This window comes from Tiliqua scincoides, chromosome 4 (genome assembly GCF_035046505.1).
Source record: "Tiliqua scincoides isolate rTilSci1 chromosome 4, rTilSci1.hap2, whole genome shotgun sequence".
Taxonomy (NCBI): domain Eukaryota; kingdom Metazoa; phylum Chordata; class Lepidosauria; order Squamata; family Scincidae; genus Tiliqua; species Tiliqua scincoides.
In genome coordinates, this window is record NC_089824.1 from 170,083,750 (window position 1) to 170,110,197 (window position 26,448).

At 44.8% G+C, this 26,448-nt stretch overlaps 1 protein-coding gene across 6 annotated transcripts; it reads right to left on the minus strand.

Annotated features, from left to right (window-relative positions):
* Positions 1-919: 919 nt before the first annotated feature.
* FGD2 (FYVE, RhoGEF and PH domain containing 2) lies at positions 920-22,437 on the minus strand. 6 transcript variants are annotated; one of them, XM_066623457.1, is made up of 16 exons: positions 22,316-22,437; positions 13,687-14,011; positions 12,521-12,601; positions 11,661-11,809; positions 10,891-11,047; positions 10,175-10,280; positions 8,654-8,712; positions 8,026-8,172; positions 7,741-7,833; positions 6,961-7,040; positions 6,846-6,876; positions 4,692-4,784; positions 4,190-4,324; positions 3,769-3,915; positions 2,220-2,363; positions 920-1,217 (listed from the first exon to the last, which is right to left on the minus strand). In XM_066623457.1, the coding sequence occupies exons 1-16, from the start codon at positions 22,381-22,383 to the stop codon at positions 1,002-1,004; spliced, it is 2,031 nt and encodes a 676-aa protein (XP_066479554.1). In that variant the 5' UTR covers positions 22,384-22,437; the 3' UTR covers positions 920-1,001. The 6 variants fall into 6 exon arrangements, with proteins under 6 accessions (XP_066479554.1, XP_066479553.1, XP_066479552.1 ...); XM_066623456.1 differs by having other exon boundaries at positions 4,190-4,321; positions 10,175-10,313; XM_066623455.1 differs by having other exon boundaries at positions 10,175-10,313.
* Positions 22,438-26,448: the final 4,011 nt, after the last annotated feature.

The following is a 26,448-nucleotide window of genomic DNA, read 5'->3' on the forward strand; positions in this document are numbered from 1 at the left end:
GAAGATGGGTTTTCCCTTGATTTTCAGCTTTTTAAAAGCCCGGGTGTGATGTCACTTCCAGTTGTAACATCACTTCCAGGGCATCATTTTGTGTTTGGCACCAGGCTCCATGATCATTAGCTGCGCCACTGCTCTCTGGCATTTCCAATACAAATCCAAGCTAAGCTGCTTCTGCATATGTGCAGGCTTCAGGGCCAGGATGGCAGAGTTGTACATACAGACTCATCCCAGCCATTCTGTGTTATACACACAGAAGTTTTTCTGTTAGAGTGTAGGTCTCCCGTTGGCCATCTTATGGCCATGCATGGACAGACTGCTCCTTGGGTCCACCAGAATGCTTCTGTCTTTACCCACATCCCTGTACTTGGACCATCTCCTACCATATATGGGATGGGGCAAAGAACTCACCCACAAGTTGCAGAACTTAAATTTGCTTATGGGCACAAGCAACAGGACCATAAGCTTGTCCCATTACACCAGCTTCCCACCAACCTGCCTACAATGGGGACTTTTTCAGTACCTCAGTCTCTGTGGGTGGCCCATTCTGCTTTTTTCATATGGGGAGGAGTGAGTAGGTGGGAATAATATTTGGAACCTGCAACCTAAAGAGACATACAAGCAGTGACCACAATTAGATGTTAGTTTTGCTGACTAGGATATGGTAAACTGAGTGCACTGTTTGTGCCAGTATGCAGTATGTGTCATGATGGGTATATGGGAATGGAAACTCAGGACTGCTAATGTTTGTAGAACTCCAGTTTTAATAGACAATAATTTACTTTGACCTGAATGATCCTCTTGGCACAATTTCACATGACAGGCTTCTAAGCAAACTGAGAAAATATGAACTTGACAGAGATCCTATAAGACATCCAAAAAGATTTAAACAGTTTTAGAGTTTTTTTAGAGTTAAAAAAATTATTATATAAAGGCATTATTTTCTTTTACAGATGTTAAAATGTTAGCTGATAGTATGAAACAACTGCACAGCAAGGCCTCAGTCATTCCAGATCATCAAATGAGTCCTCCTCCTCCTCTTCTCCACGGGCTGACTGTGCTATGGCCTTCATCCATTGCTGTTTCAACTTGTCAGTCTCTGCCACCAATGTATAGATCTGCTTGGACTGGACGAGCTGAAAAATGTGACGGTTGTCACTCTGGGGCATGTCCTTGACCTGGTAGCCCAGCAGGGGAATAGAGGTGTGGGCCTTGACATCCTGGGTGCAGGGAGGGAAGAGAAAGGGGCGAAAGAAATGGGGGGGGGGAATCAAACATTAGTGTTTTCAGGTGCCCCCAAATCTGCCTCACAAAAGCACTCGGAGCTGCTCCATTGGTTAGCAATGAGTTTGACAACCTCAGTTGATTTTATGACATCAAAGGGCAAAAGTAATTGCAGGCATCTTTTCCCCAAAATATTTGTTAACCAAAAACAATTTTGGAGAGCTGCTAGTTTAAACAGAGGAACAATGTGTGTGGGGGTGGGGGATGGGTGGAGATGGACTTCCTAACTCTTTCCCCCAGCCATTTTTTCCTTCAAGATCACTCCTTCCCTCTCACTGCTTTTCCTCCAAAAGAAGAACATCTGAGTACCCACATCATTCTTCCTCATGGATGAAACACCTGGCAAGGATTTTGAGCAGAAAAATACCTGGACAGAAAAGTATAAAACTGCCTCTCCCACTCTCCCAACGCTTAAACTTTTTTTTTAAGTAGCTGTCAGAAAAAAAAATGCATGCATACATGCAACTATCTAATTTAGGTCTGGAAGCATCCCTTATCACAGGAACTATTGCAGCTTCTGTCCCTTTACAGGGCTAAAGGCTAAACCGCACTTGATGTGAACAGGGCAGTATTGAGCTCTCTACCTCCGTACTGTTTTTCCTTTGAAAGCTGCCACAACGAAGCAGCAATTTAACACTAAAAATATAGTGGCTTTTTAAAGATGAAATTGCTGTGCAGTGGTAATTTTCATCCGGCAAACAGTGAGGAAGCAAAGAGTTAAATAGTCTCTATCACACTGTTGCAGGACCGATCCAAATCACAACTCTATGCAGATCTTAGACACTAGTAAACCTATGCCTGTAACATTTCATGTCACAGATCGTTTGTATTGCAGTAACCAGAAGAACTTACTGCAGCACAGAGGCAGAGTTTGTTTTTCACAGACCTTGTGAGTTTCCACCAGTACAAATTCAAAAGGCAGAATAGCCAAAGCTTACCTGTGGTGCAGCATAAATGTACAACACAAGAGGGTCATCTCGGGGGAGCACAAACCAGCCTCGCATACCCCCCTTTCCACTCTTATCCAGCAGTTGGAGGAAACTACACATCAGGCTCTGTCCAGATAGTTCAGCAGATTCTTTCTGCCAGTAGAACAGAAAACAAATCATTTTATTATTGCTCCCTGGCCCTTAGGTTGTTGTTGACTTTGCAGGAATTCAGTGGAAGAGTCAAACTGTCGACTCATCACCTCCCAATACTATTGGGAAAAACAACAACACGGAGACAGGCAACATTAAGTTCAGGGGCTATTTCACGCCCACCAAGGCTTTTAGCTGGTTCTTGCAGCTTTGCGCTCCAACTGTCTGGTGACCCAATCATAAAGCAGCGTTTCTCAAACTGTGGGTTGGGATCCACTAGGTGGGTTGCGAGCCCATTTCAGGTGGGTCCCCATTCATTTCAATGTGTATTTTAAAGTATTAGACTTGATGCTACCATGGTCTCTGACTGCATTTGGGGAAATGTTACAGATACTTTTAACAGGCTACTGTGTATACGCTTTTAACAATGATAGTCAATGGGGCTTACTCCTAGGTAAGTGTAGATAGGATTACAGCCTTTGGGATGTTTGAGGAATTTTTTTAAACACATCAGCAACTGCTTGGGAGGGTTAGGTGGATTCTTTATTTTAAATAAATTTACTTACTGTAAACTTTTAATTTACTTAATATGATTTTGTAACATGAGGTGTTAAAAATTTTCTTGCTTGATGATGTCATTTCTGGCCATGAGATCACTTCCAGGTTAATGACATCACTTCCGGTGGGTCCTGACAGATTGTCATTCTCAGAAGTGGGTCCTGGTGCTAAAACGTTTGAGAACCACTGCTCTACCGGTTTAAGTTTAGGTCTCCCAAACCAGTTAAATTTTTTAAAGAGGTCTCACAATATTTTCAAGAGATGATGAGGCCTGAGGAGGGGGGCGAAGTTTCATAATTGAGCATTGCAAGCTCCCAGAATGTCACCGCACATGTCCTAACTCTCCTATTTGTTCCCTTACCTTGTGTAAACATACTGAAAGAATAGGTCTGCTCTAGCTTTCTCTTAATCTTCAGCACCTTGGACAGAGTGTCCCGTCCCCCCAAGCTCCACTCACACAGGTTCCAGGTTCCACTGGGCTTTCTTGCACAAAACCCATAGTGTAAAGAATTATGGCTGTCTGTGAAGTAATTGGGGCTGTGCTGTGGAGCCAAGATTTGCTGTGACTTTCCAATATACGTCAACTGCATGTTTAGGTATGTGCACCTTCCTCCCCCCCTTTATATGTTGCCTATTTTGTGTGGCGAACATTGCTGAAGCCAGGCTGCCATGCAAAGTATGAAGAAGGTCAAAAATGTCAATGTGAATTTCTTGCCATCAAGTATCTAACAGAGGGTGATGGTTATCAAGTTATCACTGAAACAGAGGAAGAGTGAGATAAACCAGAATGAGGCAAGCAGACAACTGAGATCAAGAGGGAGGATACACCCCACCTCTGCTTTACCCTCACCTCCAGGATGCCTTTGTGCTTTCCATGCTGCTCATCCTGTAGCAAATGTCCTGTAAGGAAGACGTAGCATTCCCCACAAACACGTTTGGGTCCGTTCTTGTCATACTGCAACTCAGCCTTGTATTCCGAACACCGGCCACACACCACCTGCCTCCAGGAAGGGACCAAAGGGATGCTGAAGGATAGATTCAGAGAGGAAACCCCATCTCTGTTTACCAATGCCTGAACCACAGCTGAAAGCGGGTTTGAAGAGTTCAGCATCTCTCCCCACCACCCAGATATGCCTGGACCCACCATGACCATCTCTGTGACCATTTTCTAAGACTGGCACTTCAGACCAACATGGAGTTCTCTTTGGGTTCCATGTGTGCCATGACTCCCTATCCAAAGGAATTTGGGGGAAGAAAGCAGGCTTACTCACGTAGCCACAGGCCCGGCAGTGGTGCCTTCTGCGCATGAATGCATTGAATGGCTCCTTGCACCGCATGCACATAGTGACCAGCTTGTCTCTTACCCATTGTGGAGCCCGTTTGCCCAGCTCCTCAGGATGGAACTGCTGGGGGAAAAGAGAACAGTGACCTCCATGGAATGAAGACTATGATGCCTACAAATGGAAAGTGAAATACAGACTTGAAGGTTCTGTGTGGTTTCTGACCAGCATTGCCTAATACCACTGTCAGAGCCCTACCAGACCATTCATTTCCCCCAAATCATCTCTTTGCTGCAACTCCTATCCCTCCTTCATGCATCACAAGCTCTCTAATTTTTCAAATTGTTGCAACTCCTTTTACAGAATTACGGGTTTCAGAAACGTCACCGATGGTCTTACAATAGAAAATTAAACCAAACAAACAAAACACAACAGTTCCAGGAGAGAAGAGAGGCAGGGGTGGGGAGGAGAGACTGGCTGCCAGGAGGATTACAGTAAATTCTTGGGTCTCGGTTTCAGGGCCTTGGATTGCTGCCCTGAAGCTCTCATTCCTCTCTTCCTTCTTGTTGATGGCAGACTGGAAGGCCTAAAAAAAAAAAAACAACCAGAGGAATTTGAACTGAAACTTAGATTGAAGATATATGTGAAAGCAGCAGACCTGGGACAACCTTGGATTTAAATAATCACATATAATGCAGAGGGTGGCATCTGGTTTTAGGAACAGACTGTACCTACAGGCAGAGTATGCTAAATCCTCCACACCATTCGTTGCTTACTTTCTGCAGTCTATGAGGGTTAGTGCTGGCTGAGTGCTGGAGCTAGCCCAGCTAGAGTCTGTGCTGGGCCAGCTCCGGTGCTGGGCCCACATGCCACCACCCTGTGATCTCCCGGATCACCTGGTGAGTGGGGATATGGGGGAGGTGGGGAGGAAGCATTCCGGGGTGGGGGGAGGCAGGGGGAAGGTGGGGTGGGAAGGAGACATGGCAGGGGAGGGCAGGAGGGGGTGGGGCTGGTGGAGCTTGGCTCCACTGGATCCAGGGCCCCGTTTCAGACCGCGCTGTCTGACACGTGACTCTTCAATTCTGCACTGGCTTGAAAGCTGCTGTAGAATCAGTTCAGTTCAGTAAGACCTTTATTGGCATGTTCTTTATTGGCATGTTCTTTATTGACCTTTATTTCTCTGTATAAAATACAGAGAAAGAACAAAACAAAACAAAAGTATACAAAGACAACACAACATAAACATCAGTCTTCTCCTCACACACTGCCCAGAGTCCCAGGGCTCTGCCTGGCTATTACCCCAGATAAAAAGGAAGCGACATTATCCAGGGTCTCAGAATCAGGTGTGGAAAGGAGAGACTGAAGCATGATTGAATCCTCCCAGCCCTGCATCCTAGCTAACAATGGGCCTAGATATTTATTGCATGATGCATCATGTAGCGGGCAGTGGAAAAAGGTATGCATTACAGTCTCAGTGCAACCCCTGCCACACTTGCATTTCCTCTCTGAGTAGGGAATACCACTGAACCTGCCCATTAACAAGGCTGATGGAAGAGCATTACATCTTGCAAGTGTGAAAGCTCTCTGAGCCTGCGGGCGCACCAGGTGGTAAAAGAAGCAGGCCAGTTTCCCAAAACTGACTGGAATATGGAGATGGAGTGGAGAGCATGTGGTTCTGGTGCTGCCGCAGAATCAAGTAGCCCCATTGTGTGGCTACTTCCCTTACTTGGGGGAAGGGGATGAAAGTTCCCTTCTCCAAAGGAGGCAGTAGCACCTGTCTGGTTGTGTGTTGGATGCTACAGCTGCCACTTTGGTGTCACGGCAGCCCTGCTTGCTGGGCAGCTCAGGATTGGGTTGTAAGTCACCAACACCTGTGTGGAGTCTGAATTTGGTAGCCAGGGTTGAACAAACAACAGAAGCAGCAATATCCTTTCCCAAACACTCTAATCCTAGGTCACATATACGTATGTCATTCCACTTTATTTTGGCCGGACCTGTTCACGTGGTTTCATCAGCCCATGTAATCACATGCCACTTTTTACGTACAGAATCTTGAATGTGTCACTCCACCTTATTTTGGCCCTCTCCAGACCGGCTCACATCATTTCACCAGCCCATGTGATCTGCCAAGCCTCCTTTCTGCTGCCCTGGCACTTGTAGCTCCCTTTCTGGGCTTTGAGCCAGGTGGAGCACTGTGTGTTTGCAGCCATGAGCTCTGCATCAGCCAGCATGGCCACAGCAGGTGACTTTGTGACTGCCACTGTGAAAGTGCTGCAGTTTGGCCAGCCCTGCTCTAAGGTTTCCTACCTAACCACACGCATACAGTGACTTTCCCACTGTCACACAGAAACCCTACACAGATGCATGGCTCCAGGCCATTAAAAGAATGCAAATCTCAGCTAGGCAACATCTCTATGTCCTGCAGCCAAACTGCAGGCTAGCCTGATGCCCCTGTTCCTTTACCAGCCTCACAGCATGCTCAGCATATCTGAACTTTTATTCAGAACTCCAGAGTACAAGACTGATTCTGCAGGGCAGCTGCTCAGGAGACCCACAGTTATTTCAGGAGAGAAGTGAGTGGCCTATTAAGAGGAATGTCTCCTTGTCTGGGACTTTGTCAATGATACAGAACTGCAGAACAGATTACCTTTATCCAAGCATTCATCTCCTCTTGAGACCTGCACAGAGAGACAAGTCATCTTTGGAGAAGAATAGTTCTATGCCCCCTTTGTTAGAGAGGTGAAAATTCTCAGCTCACTTACCTTGCTTTTAATTCCAGAGTTCGCTGCTTCCCAGACACGAGGAAAGCATGAGGAAATTCCACATCATTCAGCTCCCGAACCTGTCAATTAAAAAAAAAAGAGAGAAGAATTTGCTGTGCTACATTTTCCTCTTATGGTTTATGCAGACTTACATAATTTTAATCCACCATGGAAGCACACTCACTCCATTCTGGACACACATACAGCATTCTCCTTGAAACTGAACTCAGGGGAAACCTAATTCTTCCTATTGGAGCCAACAAGGGCTGTGCACAACACTGTTTAGCTGGGCTTCTGATTATCAGAAAGCCTCTCCCTACCACACCAACTGTCTCCCTCCTTTGAACAATCTTTAAACAAAACTGATTTTTTTAAAAAATTCCATGTTTCAGATCGATATTTTGACCATACAAATACGCAGGGTTTTGGGGTGGGGAGTTGATAGCCTACCTGATCATGTAGGTAGAGGCAAACAGGAAGAGGGAAACAGGAAGAGGCAAACAAATATAACAAATCTCAATACATCCAGAAATATGCTTTCCTCTGCCTCAGTATATCAGTCCTCAAAAAACCATATCAGACAAACTGTTTTTTTCTGTATATATATATATATAATTTGGGGTGCCCTCTTTCACCTTCTTTTCTTTCTGTTTGTGGAACAGTTGCCATATTACTTGCCATGTTACTGTAGATGTGATCATTGTGTAGAAAGATATGGAGCAGAAAAGCAGAGCTCTACATATAGATAGAATAAACAAATACATGATGAAATTATCTGACCTTCATGCCCTCCACATCAATCCGGCTGTGCACCTGAAATTCTGCACCCACTTGAATGACTTTTGGTACACAGTAGAGCAACAGGTTATTAAACTGATGGAAACAAAATGTGACAAAAAAGTGCACTGAAGAAACACTGTGCATAAACAAAGTATGACAAAAAAAATTGATTATCTTCTGTAATTCAGCAGTGGGACTTCTTTGGACTGTTCAAAAGAACGATGCCAAACAACCAGCGCCTGCTTCCCCACTTTCCATCATCCCATGGTCTAATGCATCTCTCACCAAGAACAGGTATTTCTCAGTTGTATTGTTGTGGCGGAAAGAGATTTTCTGAATGGGTCCCTCTTTCATTAACTCATTAGAAGGGTCAATGATGTCATCTTCAAGCCCCAACCTATGATAGACTTCCCAAAGATTCTGGAGTCGTTCCTGGAAAACCACCGGAATAAAGATGTTTAGGGTATGGCCAACAACTGAGCAATAAAGTTTTCTGACTGTGGGGTAAGGTTGGAATTAAGGGCAGGGATTCCAGGCAACCACCAGAGGTGCTAGACTTGGGAGATACCAACATGTCAATTAAAATAATACCAGGCATTAACATTAAAAAGCTTCAATAAGTGGAAACAAATTTGTTCTGATTTGCTTGTATATAAGAAGAATAAGTACAGACCTAAGGATCTATGCATGCACATTTATCATCTTATATGATAGGGATAAATCTACATTTAGATTGTATGTCACAGTCATGAAAGAGGCAACAAATGTGATAAAGACAATGAAGTATTCAGAAGTTGAACTAATGGAGGGGTACCAAAGATACTTCTCATCTAGGGTCCTATCTGATCTAGGACTGGCCCTGGCTGTGGGTGGGAGAGAGGACTAGGCATCTGCATGAGGCATTGGGTCTTACCATTTCTGCGATGGCAGCATTAGAGTGCTTGGCTGCTGTAAAAATCATCTCCAGGGCTTCTACAAAACACCACAGAAACCATGTTAAACTCCCTGAACTCTTCCACATAATCCATTTAAAAGAGTTCCTATGGCTGCTATAACAACACTGAAGTGATGCTTTACTTTGTGATGCTTTGTTTTTCCCCGTCCACAACTCCCATGATGAAACTGATCTAGAGCAGTGGTTCCCAAACTGGTGGGTCGTGACTTACCAGCCAGTGTAGCACTCAGCTCTGGCCCCTTAAGGGGTTGGAGCAGGGGGATTGCAACAATTTGATTCTAGGATTGCACTGCTGCTGAGGAAAGGGGGGGGGTTCTGGCTTACCTGAAGCCAGTGCTGGCTCCGGAGGGTTGTGGGGAGCCCCATGGCTCCCACAAGCCTTGAAATGAATAAAAATTGTGATCAGAAGCCATTTCTGGTTTCCAATCGTGAAATCAGAAGTGGCTTCCAATCACAATTTTTATACATTTCAAAGTTTGGGGAGCCCTGTGGAGATGTCCTTAGGGCTCCCCACAACTCCCCAGAGCCTGGCACTGACTTCAGATAAGCCAGAAATCCCCTCTCTTGCCCCAGCAGCAGCGCAATACTGGGGACCTCATTGCTGCAATTCCCCCGCCCTGCAAAGACTTAAGTGGTTCTCTCCTCCTAAGGAAGAGATCTAGGGTGAACCCTAGGGTGACCTAGGGTGAACCAGGATGATAGTCAGTGACTGTAATGGTTTCTCTCATCAATGCAACTGACATCCCAGTCCTATCCTTTGCCCTTCCATAGCATGCAGCCATGCCAAAAAAAGGCTGAGGCTTGGGAGGCTAAGAGAAAATATTTTCCTTTACCCATTCATAAGCCTCCCAATTGTCAACAGGTCTTCTCAGACCTGCACCAGCTCTTCACCTGGCACAAGTCCAAGAAGACAAAGGGGCATGTCAGTTGGCTCCAGGGGGGGGGGGGATAACATCTGGTGCAAGTCACCTGCGTAGGGTTCCACCCCTCCCATTACTGGCATGTGCCCAGCCCTCCCTCCGATCCACAACAATCCACACAACACCCTTGCCCCTTTCCGCCCACCCTGCCACATGTTTGGATTGGGCCAACAATGTGATGCTAAAAGCTACACAAGTGGAATTTGTACCTTTCTCAGAATTCTTAAAGGAACAGAAACCCAAACCGGAGTAAAATACAGTAACTCCAGTGTAGGAGCTTTTTATTCCATTCTCATCAATTTTCAAAGACTACAGAAATTGTATGGAGTTGTGCAAGAGGATGGCAAACCTTGGATGGGAATGTTATATCAAAAGCATGTAAAGGTTCAATTGTACAGGACATCAGCATTGGTGTGAACACTTGGGAACCATTTGGCTAGCATGTATATGTGTGAAGGCAGCAAACTGCTAACAGACAGTAGTCTCTTTTGGCGTGACAATTTAAGTTTCAACTTCCCTCTTTACACCCATCCCAGAATGGACAAAATAGGAGACTCACTCTGTGCATCCTCCCTGTCCAGTGATTCTGGAGGTAGCTTTCGAATGTAATCTTTCAGGAGGAGTTCATATCTGGGGATTCTTTGGACTGGCTCCAGCATGTGATGCTGCAAGGTTAAATTGGCAGAAATCTCCCTTCTCTGTTTAAAGTTGTAATGAGACCAGAAAGAGAAAGCAAAACCATGGCAATGAAGGCTTCGTAGTCATACATACAAGCATGCACATACTATGATATGTGTAATGACTGCCCTAGGTATACAGAGTCTTGATGATGTAACAGATGGAAAAGACTTCTCCTTTTGGTGCAAGTCTTTTTGCAGCTCTGGAAGACCTGAGGCCATAGCAAAGCAAGAGGTGCAAAAACTGCAGGAAAGTGGAAAAGTCCAGTGCCAACTAGGCTGCATGGGAGGCATGGGGGTAAGCATATCCAAAAACTCCTGCAATGGAGGGAGGCATTAGTACTCACCAAAAGGAACAGGAGGAATTGGGGAGCCTGATATCCTAGCTGAGCACAGCTGGCTCACTAGTCTGGAGTGGGGGACATCCCCACAGCCACAAGAGTAATGAAAGGCTAGTACAGGGAAAGGGGAGTTGTTTGAATGTCCTGCCCAGGACACCAAAATGCCTATGGTTGCATATGTACATCTGCATCTGTTTTCATGGTAGAAACCAGTCTGTGGAAAGGATGCTGCATGAGAATGTCAGAGGCCATTTCACCTGAATGCTTGAGATGAGCTCCTGGAATGGCAAGGACTTCTCTGACCATGTGGTGATCAGCTCCACTGCCTTGTCAAAGTTCTTCACATATTCACTATACATCTTCAGAAAAGGAGCTAACTTCTGGATAATATCCCCAATCCTGGGATTGGAATCCCTACAGTCAGAAACCAAGATAATAGATCTCCTATCAGCATATCTGGAAAAGCCACCAAAAAGTTTTCTAACATCTAGGAGAGTTGCTGCTAGATGCAGCCCAGCTTCTAGTAAGCTGTTGTCCACATTTTAAATGTAATGACCTATGGTTAAGCAATAAAGGATTTGATTGACATTTTAAATGTTACATCATAGCACAAGCAATACACACTGTCCCTGTTTGTTAACATCTTCATCAAGGAAGCTAATATGTTGAATAAATATCCTTAGTGGGGCCTGGAAAACTGGTATATGTGGCAACTGTAGTGCAGATTTCATTCTCAAGTGCCACTGTCTCAAGAATGCACATTAATGGAATAACAACAACCACCTCTTAAAATTAAAGACATTTGCTATCTAATGGCAACTTTTGCCTCAGCTCAAAATGAAAGCAATACAAACTACCCAATCCAACGCAGCTCCCCATGGGGCAAGACTTTCAAGTAATAACCCAAATGTCCTGAAGAAACAGAGAAAAGCCATGCAACATACTTCTAGTTTCATAATGCCTTTTTACTTGTACTTCTCAGGCGTGTGGTTGAAAAGGAGGGGGAGGACTGGCACCCATAACTTACCAGCTCTCCATCCGTTTCTGCAATTCTGGCAAGAAAAACTGGGCATGGAACTGGTAAATGGATGAAATATTGGAGAATATCATTTTCACCACATCTTCTGGGATTGTTTTTCCGCCTTTGGCTTCTCTCATCAGCTCTGAGAAAAACACCTGGAAGGGGGCATTCCCAGCCCCAGTAAAGAAATGTAAAGATTTAGTTAACCCTGTGCTTGTATGTAGCTCCCCATTAAGAGTGTGTCCTCCAAACTAAATGATTCTCTATGTTAAAAATAGGAAACCTCCAGGAACATAAAGAGTGAGGTGGGGTAGGATTCATGTTGGAACAGGAGTCCAGAGAAGCTAGTGACAGATACAGTTGGCAGGAGGGAAGGTTCAGGAAAATTAATAATTTGAACCTCAGCAAGAAGGAGTTATTGTTCTCAAACACTTTTCATCAGGCTGAACTCCAATTTTAACGTATTCCTGTACAAAATTTCACTTGTAAAACAGAATTAAATGATCCATCCACTGCACAGATCAACCGTCAGCTTCAGGTTCTTGAACATCAGTGAAATGAGTGGGAAGTAAGCTACGAAGGGAGAAAAACTAGGGAACCATTTCTTGGAGGAAAGTTAGGAAGATTCAGTTTTTACTATGTAAGAATTCCAAAGCATGCAGAAATACTGTAGTTGCTAACTAACTTTTGAGACATGAGACGAAGTGGTACAAGATGACAGCAGTAGGATGGGACCCAAGAACCCTAAGGGGAGTTTATATACCTTCATGCATCCATGTTAAATAATGAAACAATCAGGTGGATGTTTTATTCTCAGGTGTTTTGGCAGGGAACATCAAAAAGCAAGACTATTACTGCCCACCTACCTGATCCAGAAGATGAAGGCGATTGACATAGGCCTTCTCTGTTTCCAGCAGCTCCAAAGCTATTTTCTTCTCCTCAGGGTCCTGGGTATACAGCACAAAGAGAAAGTATTGTGATCATTTGGTGCTCTGTCACTGGACATTAGCCCAATGAGACCAGATCTAGCTTTTCTACCAGTGACTGTACACTACAAAATAATGGGCCTGAGGTCAAACTAGATCTGGCATTTAATGTGTTTTAAAATAAATCCAGTGCCTGAGATTGTCCATACCTTGTTTTCAACCAATGCCACCGCAGAGGCACCCAATCCAAATTAGGACTGTGGTGTGAGGAGGGGCTTAACTCTTCACCACCCCCTCTGTTTTCCCAACAAAAATTGTTTCTCTTGAATCTGCTGTTGCCCATCACACTGCTATTTTATGCAAATAACCAATTAAGAATGGAGTTAGCACATTTGATCTGCAATCTACAAGCCTTTGGTTCTACAAGGCAAGATGAGAGAACCAAAGGAACTACTCCAAAGTCTCTCTCTCTCTCTCTCTCTCTCTCTCTCTCTCTCTCACACACACACACACACACACACACACACACACACACACACAGAGAGAGAGAGAGAGAGAGAGAGAGAGAGAGAGAGAGAGAGAGAACTTTTATGAGAATGCCCTACAGTGATAATGTGCTATACTGAAAATTCATAAATATATGTTAATAATCTACGTAAATGTCCAGGGTAAAGCACAACTGGATACACGCTTTTGTGTCAGTATTTACCACAGTCATATAACCATACCAAGGACAGAGCAAGAAGATAGAATTACAATGGCTGAAAAGTGTAAGTACCCAGTATAAGACATTAAGGGCCCAATCCTATCCAACTTTCCAGCACCAATGCAGCCACAATGCTACCCTGAGATAAGTGAATAAATGTCCCTTACATTGAGGAGACCTCCTTGATCACAGAATGCATTGAGATCTCACCACCACAGAATGCAGCAGATGCCTAATTAACACGGCTACATCATTGCTGAAAAGTTAGATAGAATTTGGCCCTAAGACAGCCTCCTGACTCTTCTGTATGAGTATTGAGGCAGCATCTACCAATATAGTGGCTATTAGCATTTGAAGTTAATGCTAATGGGGAATAGCAGGTGTGAACGTTCTCAATAACCTGGCTTCTGCTGTCTTCAGAGAGCGTCTTGATGCTTGGCTCAGCGTCTGTGCTCTGTTGATTTCTCCAGTCGCTGGCAGTGATCTTTCCTCGAAAAGAGTTGAGGCATTTGACAGTGAGCCCTCTGTGAGCCTGTGGCAGGTCATTTGCTGACTGTGCACTGCAGAACATCTGGCTGTGTTGTACATGTGCTCCTTTCTTGGTCTCCATCATGGCTCTTCTGTTCGCTACGGTTGGAGACATGTGGGACACCATAGGATTTGGTGCTCTTGGATGAGGCCTCACCTGGGGAATTCCCTGTTTCTTGCCAGGACTTCTAAGAGGGCTGTCCAGAGAAAGGCAAAGCAGTTTTTGAAATGATCCTGTTCATATCTGCAACATATATACAGAACCAAACTATAGTACCTGTGAGACCCAAAGCAAAAGATTCATCTCAGCATTCACATGTTGGCCATGTGTACACTATCATGTATATACTGTATGTACAATGGAAAATAATTCCAATAAAGGCAGAATTGAAGTATAAGGTTAGAATGATTTAAACTAAACAAAAACTCTCAAGGAAATGCAAAACTGGTCAAATTCTAACCTTTATTCTTTGTGGATAGTTGTGGTAGTTTTGTCTGCCAATGTTTAAACTAACCATTGTAGCTGTGCCTTTCAACATCAGCTTAATTTGCAGACATTAACAGGGGATTATTACATCCATGCTGTGGAAAACATTATCTGTTGTTTATTGCATGCCAAGCTGTTGTTAAAGGCATGAGAGCAGACCAAATAATTGTTTCTGGTCAGCTGGCTATCATAGTGACCCATACTTTTGCACTGTGCAACCAAGCAGTAAAAGGAGTACAGAAAGAAAATGACCATCAGTATTCCAGAATTAGGGTGTACACCAGTTAGGGTGTAGATTGATCTAATATATATTAGCTCGGAAAGTTAAACAGATTTGATGCAGAAGATTAGTGATCAGAACTCCTGATGGCATTTTCCCTCACTTTAAGAGCAACTGCAGAGGGATGGGGGTCTAATGTTGACCAGAGCAGCAGCATTGCACAGGAGAACTCCCCTAATCCTGTTTTCTCAATGGAAATTATAACACACATACCCTGGAGCTGCCATAAATCCCAGAGCAAAAAATGCAGGCAGTAGTCTCACAGCTGAATTTTTTTTCAAAGTGGAGCTCATAGCAACTTCAGAGGAAGGGATTGACACCCATTAAATGATGGAGAGGGGAGGATTAATGCTCCCGCACAGTGCTATTCTCATCTAAAGCAGAGCATTGGGAGATCTGATAACAGGACACCCACACCACCTGTTTGAGCCTTGGGAAAGTGGGGAATTCTCAGAAGACAGCAGGAAGACTCCAGGAATGACTATTCAGTAGCAACAATTGAAACTACATAAAACAATCACACACACACACATACGAATACACAAAGGCTTTGCATCTCAGTTGTGTTGAGACTATCATGCCTGCATATATAAATAGTATATCATTGGACATCAACTCACTGTCCCACAAGATGCTCAGAATCACGCCATATCTTTCTTCTCTTCCACAGAGTTGTCCAATTATCTATTTGTACTGTACTTCTTTAGCCAAGTTTGAAGGTTATGTAGAGCAGGACTGGCAATGCCCCTTCCCCACTTCTGTCAACTGAGTGCTGCTACTGAGGGCTACATCCTTTTTTCTGTTCCACAATCAACCTTCGTAACTCACACTAGGCTTCCTCATCTATTCAAAAGTCAGCTTCTATTTCCTCTTACTAAGCAATGTCTTACCTTTCAAAAACAAACCACAGTTCAAAATAAACAGATGAGAACAACAGTAGCAAGTCTGGTCAGTCTGAGGAGACATATCTGGACCTACCCATTGAATATACGGGTTAATATGATGAACTGGTAGAGTTTATGCACAGTCTCCACTCAGCACAGGGCACATGATGCAAACCACGAGGAGCAGATTTAGGGAGAAGCAAGCCAGGCAACTACCTGGGGTGCTGGGTGAGGCATTTCAGTTATTCTTACCTTTAAAAATCTTCTTTAAGATTCAGGAAACAATGTGGTTTTTATTTACTTATAAATGACATGGATAAATACGGATCAACAGAATCACGCATGAAAATTAATAATCTCATACAGCAGGAATAAATCATTCATCCAGATCATGAATCAAAGCCATGAAAGGGGCTACAATGCGGAAGATGGAAGAAAAGAAGAGACAGCACTATTTGGTCTAGGTCCTAGACCTAATGGCCCTCTAGGGATAACCCTGCTAACCAACTAAGAGCCTTTCAGAGACAGCCCCAAAAGAACCAAATTTGGATGCATGGAAATGTGCTTTAATCAATGATCATATGACTCATTCAAACCCCAACTAAAATTTAATACTGGATACACCAATCATTGGCCATATAAACAGTGAGGTCCCGTGAGGACAAGAAAGGTTTTAGGATGGCTTGTATGATTTGAGCATTGTATTTGTACACTCTAATTCAGTGATTCTCAAACTAGTGGCTGGTGACCCACCAGTTCATGTAACGCTTCCCCCATCCCTTTAAAGGGCAGGGGAAGGGGAGGGAGGCAGCAACGCGATCCCCAGGAATGTGTCACTAAGGGGGGTGACTGGGGGGGTGCTTGCACTTACTTTTTAAATGTAGGGCTGCAGCAGGCTGCAGGAGGTGCAGGGAGCCCTCCACAGCACTCCCCAGGGCTTGGAATCTACAACAGAGGCAGGCGCAAAGCTCCTCCTGCAAAACGGCTTTGCGCCCGCTTTGATTGTAGATTCAAAGCCCCAGGGAGCACTGCGGAGGGCTGTGTAGGGCTCCCCTCACCTCCTGCAGCCCTACATTTAAAAAGTAAGTGCAAAGCAACCCCCTGCCCCCTTAGCGACATGATCCTGGGGATCGCGTTGTTGCCCTAGCCCCTCCCCTGCAAGAACTTACTGAGGGAGTAAAGCTCCCTCAAAGTTTGAGAAACCCTGCTCTAACTGATCTGCCAACGTAACTTATCACAGAATGCATTGTTGGACTTCTGCAAGAGGAGTGCATAACCCCACCTTTTATAACCTGTAGATGTTAACCAAATTTCACCATAGGATTGGGTCCTGGGGTGGGGCTCACCTGAATTCCTAAATTTTCCACTCTTTAGAATAAGGTGAGCTTCATAGTCCAATCTACTGGCTCAAAACCAAGTTCTTTGTTAACCAGTCAGCTGGAGAAGATCCTTGAACAGTAAACCACAATACAACAGGATAAACATTGCTACCGGTTTTGAATGACTCAGCAGCCCTTTCAGGAAAGTGAGGCATCACAGAAGCTTCCCAAGTGACAGGTCCAAAACAGGTGAAAATAGGCCTCCAAAAGCAGAAGAACAAGGATTTTCAGCGGTTTCTTTGGAGACAAGTTCAGGGAATCACATCAAAGAACTTTAGAGGTACTCATCAACAGAAGAAATTCCTAACAAATGTCTGGTTCAGACAATACTTTTACCATCCTACCAATGTGCACTAAAGGTTGTCCGCATTCACATGGCGTGCATACCCTGGCCCCAACCCTTGCTTCCCTGATGGGTTTGTCTAGTCACATGGGGCAGATCATGTGAGGGGAAGGACCAGGCAGCAGTGGCGTCACTAGGATTCAAGTCACCCGGTGCAGGCGGCCTGCGCATCATTCCATGTAGTGGGCAGGGCAATGCTCCAGTGGGCGTGGTGATGTACCATTGCCCTGCCCCCACCGGTTTTTTGGCTGTACCTTTTGTTAGAACACAGATATTTCAATGTGGTTTGTTTCATTGCATTCTGCATGAAATTACGCATTGATTAATATATAACTTGATGGTATTATTCCTCCAAACTCTGATTTTAGTGATTTTGAAAATTTGTAGAGTCTCACGCGCACACACTTACTAACTACTACTAACTAACTACCTTACTAGTAAGTGTCAACTTACTAACACCTTATTGCAGCAGTTCTCAAACTTTTAGCACTGGGACCCACTTTTTAGAATGACAATCTGTCCAGGACCCATTGGAAGTGATGTCATGGCCAGATGTGACACCATCAAGCAAATTAAAATAAGTAATTATAAATAATTAAATTAAAATAAAAGAAATAATTAAATAAAGGGGAGCCAGTCCTGTTCCACCAAGTGAATCTAGTCTGAAGTAAGTACTATTGTGGTCAGTGGGGCTTACTCTCAGGAAAGTGTGGGTAGGATTGCAGCCTGTGAGCCCAATCCTATGCATGTCTACTCTGAAGCAAGTCCCATAGTGGTCAATGGAGCTTACTCTGCAGACTGCCTACAATAACCCCCCCCCCCCAAAAAGAATCAGTGAGATTTTCAGCCCTCCCCAGTGCCCAGTTTAAAGTTCTTCTATTTCAGGAACATCGAGATAAAGACCCACCTGGCTTTTCAAGTGCAAAATAGAAAACATTCCCCTTACCATTCAAGACTCTTTTGTGTCCTTCTTGGTGGGGGGGAGGCTGCCTTCTGGAGCATTTGTGCTCCAGCTCCATTGGATTGGGACCCTTCTGGTGTCCTCACATTCCCCTTTGCCTGGCCTGACCAGCAGCCAAGGCACGTCTGCCTACTCGTGAGTAAGCGTGACATGAGGCTGCTTCACTTTCCATAGGGCTCCATAGACTCGCAGCTGGGAGGGAGGACCTCCTTCTCCATGTTTTTGGGGGCTGCATTCATTGGATCAAGACCATTCTAACCTCTTTGGAGTCCTCTCACCCTGCCTCTCAGCCTGCCTTGACTAAGGAAAGTCCACCTACTTGCGAGTAAATGTGACTACGTGGCTTCGTTTTGGGCTCACTCGCAGCTGGGGGGGGGAACTTCTCTGGTGTTTGGGGGGCTGCATTCATTGGATCGGGACTATTGTGGTGTCATTGGATTCCTCTCAGCCTGCCCTTTCCAACTGACTATGGCAAGTATGCCTACTCATGAGTAAACATGCAATACGGCTCACTTTCACTTTCCATAGGGATCCATGCATTTTTCCTTCCGGTTTTTTGGCCATAACATTTGAACGAAAGGAGCTATTTCGACTCAGTTTTTGCATTGCACTCCGCTGGTCATTTCGCATCCGACGGTGTATGGCATGACGGGGTAACTCCTAACGCTGCAAAGTTAGTGCATCCTCCCCCCAGGTCACGTCACCCCCCAGCATGTCACCTGGTGTGGCCCGCACCCCCCGCACCCCCATAGCGACACCAGTGCCAGGCAGTGAATGCCCCATGTGCACATATTTGTTTACTGTGCATGGGGCTGGTCAAACAATATGATCTATGATCTATGGAACTCCTTGCCACAGGAATTGGTGTCCGCATCTTTCCTAGATGCCTTTAAGAGGGAACTGGACAAATTTCTGGAAAAAAGTTCATCACAGGTTACAAGACATGATAGGTATTTGCAAGCTCCTGATTTTAGAAGTAGGCTACCTCAGAATGCCGAACGCAGGGGAGAGCACCAGGATGCAGGTTGTGTCTTGCTGTCTTATGTGCTCGCTGAAGCATTTGGTGGGCCACTGTGAGATACAGGAGGTGGAACTAGATGGACCTTTGGCCTGATCCAGCTAGGCTCTTCTTATGTCCTTATGTTCTTATTTACTCTCCAAAATATATATACTCACCATGAGCAAATGTATTTACTCACTTTGAAACTTACGTTTTAATCCAGTGGACTCTCAGTTTATATCTGGTAAATAATTATACAGGTGGAGCCTATTTATTCGTGTGAGTTCCATTCTGTGACCTGGCACAAATACGCTGCGGTCTGACACTTGGGGCTGGAAGGAAACTAAGGCAGCTGTTATTAATCCCCTCCCCTCCTTCATCTCCCCTTCCTCTGCTCCGTACTCAGCCCTCCGCACCTGTAAAGCTTGAAAATTTCTTATTTACCTTTTATTTCAATTGTAATGCAAAGAGGAGCGCAGTAAATGTATTTCCTAGAGCCGTACATTATGTCAAAAAGCTGCATGTGGCTTGTGAATCATTGTTTGGTCACTCCAATACATGAGATAATTGAAGTAATTAAATCATCTTTTATAGTCTACAGTGGTTCCCAAACCTTTTAGAGCCCCTAGAGTCTGCAGACAACAGTTCTCCATGCATACCCCCAAGTAGCAGCTTGTTGAACCCTTGATGCATGTAGCCTAATCTGCCCTATCAGTCAGTTTGAGAACTGCTAGTCTACAGTCTATGGGCCAAATCCTATCCAGCTTTCCAGTGCTGGTGCTGCTTTGCCAATGGGGAATATGCTGCATCCTGTGGTGGGGAGGCAATCACAGAGGCCTCCTCAAGGTAAGGGAACATTTGTTCCCTTTGTCCAGCTATAAAGTGGTGGTGGAAAGTTGGATAGGATTGGGCCTATGGCATTTGCTTCTTTATAGTGTAAACTTCCTTTCCTTTCTTGGGAAAAAGAACTCTGCTATTTATTTCCTGAATTTTAAAAAATGCATGTGAGAAGGCAACACACATGCACAAACCCACAAACAGAAAGAGCAGCAGCTCTTCTTTCACTTCCCACTAACCAATATCAAGTTGCTCAGTTCTTTCAAAGCACCACAGAAATATTTTTGTCCACTGGTCTCAGAAAAAGGTTTACCTCAGGAGGTGGACAGCGAGGCCCCTGCAGCTCCAACGTATTTGCTCTTTTCAGAGTCCTATGAAGCACTACTTTGCTTGCTACTGTGTCACAATCAATTAAAGATTACACCAGGTCAAATGTTTAAACCATTTGCAAAAACTGAATGGGAAAAGAGGCACAAGTGGTGGCTCTCTTACCAGGAGGAAAAAAAAAACTTATTCATCCTGGCACAGTGACTCTCTCAGTGATTGTTTGCTGCTGTTTTCTCTTTGGTGGTCCAGTGCAATCTTGTGGCCCTGGACAGAGAGCATGAAAATAATCTTTATGCCCAAAAGCTTCAGTAGAAACACTGCTACCTGAAAGGAGAATTTACAATCCAAAATCTAAGGGAAGTTGAGACTCCTTTCCTCACCCCACTTTCAAGTCCAAAAGACCAGGATTCCTCAGTATAGAAGCCAGATGCTCTAGGACAGGGGGCTAGAAAACCCTGGCCCAGGGGCCAGATGCAGCCCACAGCAAGTCTCTTTCCAACCCATGGTCAACCTCTTGTCCCCTGAAAGCCTCTGGCCCACTCAACTGAACATGACCAGAACTGTGCTCTGATTGTGTCTGGAGGATGTTCTGAGGGCCAGAGAGGTTGAATGAATGAGCCCATTCATTCATTTATTCACTCATCTAAGTTCTATCTCTAATTTATTTATTTAAATTTTATATTTAAATTTTTTTTCTAGCCCTCCACACCACGCCAGATATTTGATGCGGCCTGGCCCTCTGGCCGAAAAGTTTGGAGACCCCTGCCCTAGGAGCAACTTGGGAAGCCCAACTCTTCTGCACCCCCACTTGCGCTGGGTAGCAAAAGTCCTGAGCAGCCATCAAAAATAAGGGGAAAAAAACTCTGTGCTCTGAACAGACAAACTGGGCAAGCAAAGTATAAAGAAACACTGGAACAAGAAGTCAAAATTTCACATATATGTTGCCGGATTCTGAGCTGGATCAGGAAAGAGATCTTGGGCCACTGGTGAAGAGATTGATGAAAGTATTGACCCAGTGAGCAGGGGCTGTGAAGAAGGCCAATTCCAAGCTTGGACTAATTATAAAAGGGATTGTGAATAAAATGGCCAATATTATTATGCCATTGTACAAATCAATGGAAAGGCCACTTCTGGAGTATTGTGTCCAATTCTGGTTGTCACATCTTAGAGTATAGTGGAACTGGAAAAGGTGCAGAAGAGAGCAGTCAAAATGATTACTGGGCTGGGTCACTTCCCTTTTGAGGACCAGTCTTGGACTATCGAAAAGCAAATAGCAAAAAGAAACATTTTCATTCCCTTTAGGATCTGAGTGGTTTTCTATGCCTGACCTTAAAAGGTGGGTATTGGAAAGTTCTGTTGAAGGAATAAGATAAACCTAAAACTGATTTCACTACGTAACTGGCAGTTCCATTTAATGCCCCAAGGTCTCACCAATGCTCCAACTACTTTACAGCATGTGATGGAGAAGATTATGTGCGGAGTACACCTGACAAATACAGTCACTTCTTTGGGTGATGTTTATTCCAAAACAATAGAAGAACATAAAGGCTTGTACTACAACACCATTGTGCTATAAAGTTGTGCTACAACTGCTCTGTGACCATTTTTATTGAAAAGCGGTATAGAAATACTGTTGATAATTAATAATTACAAAGGCAAGAAGGAATCTGTCTGGATATGGAGAAGATCTCTGCAATAAGACTGGCATCAGATCTAAATGTTTTAACAATATTTTGAATTGATATGGAGCAGTTTGTATTACAGTGTCCTATCAGTTTCATGATTGTCTCTGGATAGAGAAATTTCCCAAGGAAATCTCATTGCAAGTTTCTACAAAATGAGAAAAGGGAAAATTTCTAGAACAAAAGGGAATGTTTGCAATTTTCTCATTATACTAACCAGTGTGGTTTGTGAGGCTGCACAGCATGTTCCCAGTTCATGGAAAGAACTACATCTACATCTGCTCTTAAGCACAATCCCCCCATCCCCAAATCCCCTTGTACCTGAAGTTCTCAAATACACCAACAAGGTTAACCACAGAGGTCGATGGAGGACTCCGTTTCTCTTCCATCAGGCTGAATCCTGTCAATAAACAGAACCTGGACCTGCAAATCTTGTCATGTAGTTGGGATCCACAAGGAGACAATGTGATTTTTTTAATAGTTCAGCACTTCTTTTGGTTGAGGAAATATAAAAACCAGCTGACAGATCTACTCAACTTACTGAGCAACTTTCAAATTGTGGTCTTCTCTATGGCATGAAAGAGCTCCATGCAAATTTATGTGTTTACCACAAAAGGAAAAGTGATAAGGAAGTACTAAAAGCAGAACACCGAAAGAAAAAGGAGCATAATATGCAGAGCTTTGCAAATAATTTTGCAAGTGTTGTCTTCATATTTAACCAGGAGGAGCAACTGTTCCTCTTCACCCCAGCATGACATCTTTTCTAATGGCTGTTGCTAATGTCTTCTCTGTATCTTTTTCAGGTTGTGAGCCCTTTGGGAACAAAAAACTATTTAATGATTTATTTTGCTATGTAAACCCCTTTGCAAACTACACTCCAAAATGAGGAAACAGATCAGGGAGGTGACAAGGAAAGACAGGGTTGTAACCATGGGGGACTTCAATTATCCTCACATCGACTGGGTCAATTTGTGTTTTGGTCATGAAAAGGAGACCAGATTTCTTGACATGTTAAATGACTGTGCCTTAGAGTAGCTAGTCACAGAGCCCACCAGTGGACAGGTGACTCTGGATTTAATATTGTGCGGTACTCACGATTAGAGATGTCAGTGTTACTGAGCCATTGGGGAACAGTGATCATGCTGCAATCCATTTCGACATGCACATCGGGGGAAGAATACCAGGCAAATCTGTCACAGAAACCCTTGACTTCCGACAAGCGAACTTCCCTCAAATGAGGAGGCTGGTTAGAAGGAGGTTGAAAGGGAAGGTAAAAAGAGTCCAGAGTGCATGGAGGCGGCTTAAAACAACAGTAATAGAGGCCCAGCAGAGGTGTATACCACAAAGGAAGGAGGGCTCCACTAAATCCAGGAGGGTGCCCGCATGGCTAACGAGCCAAGTTAGAGAGGCTGTAAAGGGCAAGGAAGCTTTCTTCGATAAATGGAAGTCTTGCCCTATTGAGGAGAATAAAAAGGAACATAAACTGTGGCAAAAGAAATGTGAGAAGGTGATACGGGAGGCCAAGAGAGACTGAGGAACAAATAGCCAGCAACATTAAGGGGAATAATACAAGCTTCTTCAAAAATACAAGCCATGATGTGTATGTGCAACCTCCTGATTTTAGAAATGGGCTATGTCAGAATGCCAGATGCAAGGGAGGGTACCAGGATTTATTTATTTATTCGATTTATATTCCGCCTTTCTCCCCGAAGGGCATCCAAGGCGGCTAGGTCTCTTGTTATCAGGTGTGCTCCCTGGGGCATTTGTTGGGCCGCTGTGAGATACAGGAAGCTGGACTAGATGGGCCTATGGCCTGATCCAGTGGGGCTGTTCTTATGTTCTTATGTAAAGTGATATACAGTGGGCCCTTGGTATTCATGGGGGATATGTTCCAGGATCTGCTGCAGAGACCAAATTCTGTGGATAATGAAATCTGCAGGGGGCACAGTGCCATGCAACACAATCCTAACTTGCGCTGAAACAGGCAGGCCAGCGGGCCTGTACTGTATCCAGCACAAGTTTGTGGCTGTCTGTGGCTCAGCCCGGGGCAAGAGAAATAGCTTCCCCTTATGCCAGGGAGAGCCACTGAAGCCCCAATGGGACTACTGTGCCACCAAAATTGGTGCCACAAATAAGAGTAGCCTGGGGCTGCACCAGGTTCCACAGGGTTAGGATCCAGCATAACCACCGGATTCTGGCCCTGCCTCCCACTCCCTGCACACCCCTGGGATCGCCCGCCACCCACCCTGAAACGCCTTCCTTCTGCCTCCTCCCCACCATCCCCACCCAACCCTCCCCAGTCCCTGCGTTGGCCAAGTTCGCAAACTCATCTTTCCCGGGGCCCACAATGGCATAGTTAGGTCTGTGCAAGTCCTTTGCGCTGGCCTGCCTCCAGAGTGGCGCAAAAGTGCTTTATGGCACTTTTGTGACATTCCTGGGCTCGCGCAAGGGACTTGTGCTGGTCTAACTGCAAGCTTGGATTGCACCCTTAGGCCCAAATCCTAACCAACTTTCCAGCACTGGCATAGCTGTGCAAATGGGACATGTGCTGCATCCTGCAGTTGGATGGCACTCACAAAAGCCTCCTCAAAGCAAGGGAATGTTTGTCCCCGTACCTCGGAGCTGCACTGCCCTTATGTTGGTGCTGGAAAGTGGGTTAGGATTGCACCCTTAATTACTTACCTGGGAGCTGTGCCCAGCCCTCCAGAGGTTGAATGTGGCCTCCCAGCCTCCTAAGAAGTCTCCAGGATGTGACTTGCATAAGAACATAAGAACAGCCCCACTGGATCAGGCCACAGGCCCATCTAGTCCAGCTTCCTGTATCTCACAACAGCCCACCAAATGCCCCAGGGAGCACACCAGATAACAAGAGACCTGCATCCTGGTGCACTCCCTTGCATCTGACATAGCCCATTTCTAAAATCAGGAGGTTGCACATACACATCATGGCTAGTAACCCGTAATGGATTTTTCCTCCAGAAACTTGTCCAATCCCCTTTTAAAGGCATCTAGGCCAGATGCCATCACCACACCCTGTGACAAGGAGCTCCACAGACTGATCACACGCCGAGTAAAGAAATATTTTCTTTTGTCTGTCCTAACCCTTCCAACACTCAGTTTTAGTGAATGTCCCCTGGTTCAAGTGTTATGTGAGAGAGTAAAGAGCATCTCTCTATCCACTATCCTTCCCATGCATAATTTTGTATGTCTCAATCATGTCCCCCCTCAGGCATCTCTTTCCTAGGCTGGAGAGGCCCAAACGCCTTAGCCTTTCCTCATAAGGAAGGTGCCCCAGCCCAGTAATCATCTTAGTCACTCTCTTTTGCACCTTTTCCATTTCCACTATGTCCTTTTTGAGATGTGGCAACCAGAACTGGACAAAATACTCCAGGTGTGGCCTTATCACTGATTTGTACAACGGCATTATAATATTAGCAGTTTTGTTCTCAATATCTTTTCTAATGATCCCGAGCATAGAATTGGCCTTCTTCACTGCCACCGCACATTGGGTCGACACTTTCATTGAGCTGTCCACCACCACCCCAAGATCTCTCTCCTGATCTGTCACAGACAGCTCAGAACCCATTAGCCTATATGTGAAGTTTTGATTTTTTGCCCCAATGAGCATGACTTTACACTTACGTACATTGAAACGCATCTGCCATTTTGCTGCCTATTCTGCCAGTTTGGAGAGATCCTTCCGGAGCTCCTCACAATCACTTCTGGTCTTCACCACTCGGAAAAGTTTGGTGTCATCGGCAAACTTTGCCACCTCACTGCTCAATCCTGTCTCCAGGTCATTTATGAAGAGGTTGAAAAGCACCGGTCCCAGGACAGATCTTGAACTGGAGATTGTCCATGACTTCGTGTACCTTGGCTCAACAATCTCTGACACTCTTTCTCTCGATACTGAGCTAAACAAACGCATCGGGAAAGCAGCTACCACGTTTTTCAGACTCACAAAGAGAGTCTGGTCCAACAAGAAGCTGACGGAACATACCAAGATCCAGGTCTACAGAGCTTGCGTCCTGAGTACACTTCTGTACTGCAGCGAGTCATGGACTCTTCGCTCACAACAGGAGAGGAAACTGAACACTTTCCACATGCGCTGCCTCCGACGCATTCTCGGCATCACCTGGCAGGACAAAGTTCCAAACAACACAGTCCTGGAACGTGCTGGAATCCCTAGCATGTATGCACTGCTGAAACAGAGACGCCTGCGTTGGCTCGGTCATGTCGTGAGAATGGATGATGGCCAGATCCCAAAAGATCTCCTCTATGGAGAACTCGTGCAAGGAAAGCGCCCTACAGGTAGACCACAGCTGTGATACAAGGACATCTGCAAGAGGGATCTGAAGGCCTTAGGAGTGGACCTCAACAAGTGGGGTCCATACATCACTACATACTTAACAAGTAAAATAAGCAAGATTTTGTTGTTGCTTGTAAATGCAAGC

What these genes read in the sequence shown, in the direction of transcription:
- FGD2 (XM_066623455.1), bottom strand. Translation starts at nt 22,383, where the DNA reads ATGGAAGAGAAACGGAGTCCTCCATCGACCTCTGTGGTTAACCTTGTT. An exon ending in CTGAAGACAGCAGAAGCCAG is followed by an intron (nt 12,602 to 13,686) that starts GTTATTGAGAAC and finishes CTGTATACCCAG; the next exon opens with GACCCTGAGGAGAAGAAAAT. An exon ending in AGCTCATCTCAAGCATTCAG is followed by an intron (nt 10,314 to 10,890) that starts GTGAAATGGCCT and finishes AACTTTAAACAG; the next exon opens with AGAAGGGAGATTTCTGCCAA.